At 45.4% G+C, this 5523-nt stretch overlaps 1 protein-coding gene across 1 annotated transcript; it reads left to right on the top strand.

Annotated features, from left to right (window-relative positions):
• Positions 1–232: 232 nt before the first annotated feature.
• On the top strand, positions 233–1445 carry LOC119342813. Its single transcript, XM_037614170.1, has 2 exons — positions 233–1014; positions 1203–1445. The coding sequence occupies exon 1, from the start codon at positions 361–363 to the stop codon at positions 979–981; it is 621 nt and encodes a 206-aa protein (XP_037470067.1). The 5' UTR covers positions 233–360; the 3' UTR covers positions 982–1014; positions 1203–1445.
• The last annotated feature ends 4078 nt before the right edge of the window (positions 1446–5523 follow it).

Raw genomic sequence — 5523 nt, 5'->3', positions numbered from 1 at the left:
GTCTACACAGACGTATGAGGTGCTCTTACATGTACAAACTCGTTGCCAGGAGAAAGTAGTGTCTTCTTTTTTATTTTATTTTATGTTGGCATATGCATGCACAAGACGTGCGAAAGCAACAAGTGTGGCGTACGTGGTGGTGTACATACTAGCCGGGCCAGTAGATATATGGTAATAAAGCCTCGTTCAAATGCTTTTGACGGCCAAATCCATCCACCTCGTCTATATATAGAAGCAGGCATACACAAGGTTTGTGTCTGTCCATCCATTTTACAGTAGCTCTGCTAGCTGGTATAGCCAAGAACCAACACACCCATTCCACCGCGCACGCGCAGGTAGAGGGAGGCTAGGTAGATCGAGATGGCCGCCGCAGGGAACCTCCCCCACCCAAGCCCCGCTACCCTGCTCAACGCCGTGCTGGACGAGTCGGCGAGCCTGGACGACCGGAACGCCCAGTGGACGGAGGAGGCCGCGCGCGAGCTGAGAAACATCGCGGTCGCCGTCCGCGCCAACGCGCAGGCCAGGAACGTCGCCGGTGCCAGGGCCGAGCTCACGTCGACGGTTCAGCACCTGACGCCGCTCTTGTGTCACTTCATGAGCGAAGGCGTGCAGATGCGCAAGCTGCGGCGCATGTTCCGCACGGCGGTGGGGGCGCCGATGGTGCCGGCGGCCGCGCCCGACCTGCCGCCATTTTTCCGTGTGGGAGATCAATGCATGTCGCAGGCGGAGATCAGCAATGGGATCCTCCGCAACACATCAGAGAGCATGTCCGGAAGGGTCAACGCGGCGCTGACGCTGTTGGGCGTGGTGGAGGCCGGGGCGACCAACCCCGACGAGGTCTGGGGCACCGTCAATGAGCACCTGGAGGAGGTCACCACCTACACGGAGATGATGGTGGCTCAGCACACCGCACTGGTCCTCCACATGCGATGCGTGGTGATGAGCATCGCGGCCGGCGTCCGCCTCTACGTGCCCGCCTAAGACATGCAAGCCCCTCCTCCGGTCCAAGCAGAGGTACGGGCCGTTGATGCATTCATTCATCTCTCTCTCTCTCTCTCTATCTCTCTCTCTCTCTCTCTCTCATCTTGCCTTAATCTCTCAGTTGATGCATTCATCTCTTTCTCTCTCTAATCTCGCCTTAATCTCTCAGTTGATGCATTCATCCCTATTTCTAGTAACACTCATGTTTTGTTGTGTGTAGGCAGCAGATGCGGTGATCGTCGGAAGCATCAGGGCCGGCCGGAGGGAGGAGCGGAGAGTCAGTCCAGTCCAGGAAAGAATGAATTAGTTGCAGTTTTCGTTTGTGCGATCGAATCGACAAGGCTTGCTAGTTGCATTGATTGCGACATACAGCAGCCTTGCCGTCGGTCTTAGGGCATGTACAATGGTTTTATCTTAGCAATGCCACGTAGGATAAATGATGAGGTGGAGGAGAAAGAAATCATAAGAGAAGGCTTGTCTTCTCTTAATTAAGAGAAGGCAAGAGATGATCTCTTAGCACAATATGTCTCACCATGTTTTTAGGAATAACTAGTTATTGAAGATAAAGCTAAGAGATGACCCATTGTAGACATGTTTTTTTGTCATCTCTAAATTACATGCAATATTTAAGATAAGACTACCTTATCAACCATTGTACATGCCCTTAATTACTACTCTTATAGTAGTTATCTCCGTGTCAACAGCCTAGTAGTAGTAGTAGTAGTAATCCTCCTGTTGATGGTGGTGGTGGCAGCATTGTATCAGAGTCAGTCTAGTCCGGTTTGTTTGTTTGTTTGTTAGCTCTTCAGAGTCAGTTGTGGTGGTGGTCGGTCAACGCATACTAGTTAGTAGTAGTAGTTGCAGCAGCTGTTGCTTGTAATGCGTTGGTGTATCAGAGTCAAGTTACCACTCCAGTTTCAGTCGATTATTATGCGTAGTAACTATCGCTGTCTTTCATTATCTGCACGAATACGGTTTTTTTTTTCTTCTTATTTGAGAAGAATCTGCATATACGTATCTATGCTACTGCCTCCGCATTCGTGCTGCTTTATCGGTGGGTCGCAATAGGACAACTACCAGGTTAATTAACATCCATCGGGCAATTTTAATTTCTGGCCAAAATGAAATGACAAAGACCCACCTCTGACGCAATGCTGATTTTAAAACGCCGTGCAAGATATATATATTGTTCCAAACATGTTACAGCCTCAACGCAGTTTAAGATTGTTCCAAACATGTTTATTGCCAATTTGCTAGCTAATTAATGACTCGATGCACTTCTCAATATTGTTTCGAAACGCATCAACCAACATATATAGAAACCGGTCCGTACGAGGGTAAAACACCCACACAATTTCACTACTATCAACCCCACCCACCTATATTCTACCAGAACCTTGTGAATTTATTATTGCTTCAAATGAACCCAGCCTCTGATTGCTACTAACACGACTTCTCCAAAGCAGTTTCTTTGATGCCCTGCACAAAGAAAATGCCATGAGAACCAACGGCAGAGTTGAAGGAAAAAAAAATGCCATGTTCATGCTTGACTGAAAAGGGCATAGCTATATATATATATGCCAGTCCCTTGAAAATAGTATCAGGGTTAGGCAATTTCCTTTTGAAGTCGCACCTAAGCACATAGCTATATCCAAACTGTTAGTGTTAGGGCAACTCTAACCTATCCCCTAAAAGTTAATGGAGAATCCGGACGAGTAAAGTTAATTAGAGGAGTAAATTTTTTTCTCCTCTATAGGTGGCCGCACCTAGCTGATCCCCTAAACTTTAGTGGAGTAAAAAAAAAGTTTAGATTTTGTGTTCTAGCCGCATGAACTTCAAACATTTCACTATATACTACAACATTGAAACTAAAATATGCATAACATAACCGTCATAACATATGTATCATCATCGTGATTTTCAAATAAAACATGCATAGTTCATCCAAAAGGCGTAACTTCAAAGTTCAAACACAAATGTTTGATCCAAAACCACCGCAAACAAAAAAAAATCATATATGTTGTGGATCGAGCCAACCAATGGCATGCATGAACTCAAACGAGATGGTCGCCGAAGAAAACATCACCGCCACCACCATCCTCTCGGACGGTACCATCACCACCACCATTTTGAAGAGAGGCTTCCACTTGGGTCAAGATCTCCCCACGAGTGAGCTCCCAATACTTTCTTGTGGTTTCATCCATTGTGGTTGGATCCATTAACATGATAGCACATTCATCGGCCTTCTTGGCATCACGAATCCTCTCCTCCTCAAGTGCAAGTCTACTCTCCTCTGCTTTTAACTTCCTTTCTTTGGCCGCCAACTTTCGAGGCGAGTCGAGCCGAGACAAGAGCTACTCATTTAGCTCGTGAGTTTCGAGTTAAAATTCAAGCCCTACTCACCATGTTTGTCTGTTGGATTATCTGGAACAAGATAAACGCTAGAGTGTTCAAGAAGAAGTCGACACCTCTGTTCTACATCCTCAAGCTTATACAAAATGAGGCCAAGCTATAGATCACCGCGGGATCTAGGCACCTAAGCATCATCATGCCCCGAGAGTAGTCTTCCTTGTATTGTCGTGTGGTTCTCTTTCTTGTGATGGGCTATGTTGTGGAGCCATTGCTATGTTTATAACTGAATTCTTCCTCTGTTAACTAATGGATGAGACAAGTCTTTTGCCTTGGTTTAAAAAAACAACATTTGCTAGTAGTAATAGTCCTCATGGTGCTAGTGGCAGCATATTGCAACACATTGGTGTATCAGAGTCGGTCTAGTCCGGTTTGTTTGTTACCTCTTCAAGCTCGTTATTATGAGTAGCAGTAACCATTGTTGTGTTCCATACTTATCTATGGTCAACATCGTAAGAGCATCCTCAACAGATGATGCAAATTTGATGGTAAAAGTGGGTGTTGTATAATTTACATCACCAAAAAGTGTTATTTTACATTTTTTCAAAAATAGCCAACTCCAAGAGAAGATGTATATTTAGGCCCTGTTTGGTTCACAAGTCCTAAGACTTTTTTTAGTCCCAACTTATAAGTCATAAGTCCCTAAAAAGTCCCTACCTGTTTGGTTCCTAGGACTTATAAGTCCCTATAAGACCATATTACAACTATAAGTCCCTATAAGTCCCTCCTTGAGAGTCTTATTACATAAGTCCTAAATGCCCACTTTAAGTCCCTATAAGTCCCTCCTGTTTGATTTAGATGGGACTTATAGGGACTTTTTTAAGTCCCTAAGCCAATAAGTCCCTGGAAACAAACACCCTCTTATTATGTGGTGATATAAATTCCTAATCCAAGAGATGGTGTATATGAAGATGTTGAACTACTACTTCGTTTCAAACATAATTCAAACATAGCAAATTCAACTACTACTTCATTTGAAACATAACTCAAACATAGTTCTAATTTAAAACACAATTAGTTCTAATTAAAACATAATAAACATAGTTTAAATTACTACTACTCCAACGACTACTACTGGTTCAAACAACTACTTGAACTACATCGAAGATGAAACTACTCTTCATTGGAGCTCCTGAACTGCTCCCAGAACTCATCATTTCTCGGGTCGTCGCACCCCTCGTCCTCCTCCTCTGAGTCATCACAGTCCGACGAGTCCGACTCAACGGGGATCACCGTCGAGCGGCCGGTCTCGTCCTCTTTCTTCACCCCCTTCTTCTTCTGCTCATCCACGCGCTTCCAATAGACCTCGCCATCGTCACCATCGCTGGCTTCTTATTCCTCTTCTTATTCCTCTTCTTATTCCGGCTGGCCGGCTTCTTATTCCTCTTCTTCGTCATCTCCTCCATCCGGAAATTCTCTAGCACGAGAAACTCCGCATCCGCCCAGGTCTCAATCTTCAGGAAATTGAGCTCCGTCCTTGGCCTTGTGGCACGCCATGCAGCGACATCATACGCACGTGCGGCCTTGTCGACAATGGGGTACCCTCGTTGTAGAAGTCAACGTCGAAGTTGACGGACGACTTCGTCCACACTTCGGAAGAACCCCGTCTTGCTCTTCAGGGCCTTCTTCGGTGGCATGGTTGCACGGCACTCGAATCAGGGCAACGACTGTGCGTCACAATTTGGCCGGTTTGGCCACGAGCAGCAATGGACGTCGACGAAGGAGTAGCGAAAAAACACCCGATTCAAGGCATGCGGCGGGGGTGGTGGGAGGGCAAATGCGACGGTGCGGCACGGCAAGTGGAGGGAGGAAGAAGACACGCGTGGGTGAACTAGAAATGACAATTGGCAGTTGGAGCATGACATCACTTTTACATAACTGGGATGTGAAGATGCAAATTTGCATCTCTAGATATTTTATTTTACAACGCGGAGCAGGTGAAGTAATTTTAATTTTTTTTTGCATCTACATCATCAGTTAGAGATGCGATTTTAGACCTCAGAGATGCAAAAGTTCGTAATTTTTTCATCTACATCTTCTATAGATGCATTGCTCAACAAAATATCACAGCCACACAAGGAAATAAGAACATGTACCCAACAAGATAACCAGTTTAACATCCACCCGACAAGC

The sequence above is a fragment of the Triticum dicoccoides genome, unplaced genomic scaffold (genome assembly GCF_002162155.2).
Source record: "Triticum dicoccoides isolate Atlit2015 ecotype Zavitan unplaced genomic scaffold, WEW_v2.0 scaffold10594, whole genome shotgun sequence".
NCBI lineage: Eukaryota > Viridiplantae > Streptophyta > Magnoliopsida > Poales > Poaceae > Triticum > Triticum dicoccoides.
This window is presented reverse-complemented; position numbering and strand designations above follow the sequence as displayed.

Bases quoted from the DNA above. Each gene is read 5' to 3' on its own strand.
- LOC119342813 (XM_037614170.1), top strand. From the start codon at position 361: ATGGCCGCCGCAGGGAACCTCCCCCACCCAAGCCCCGCTACCCTGCTC.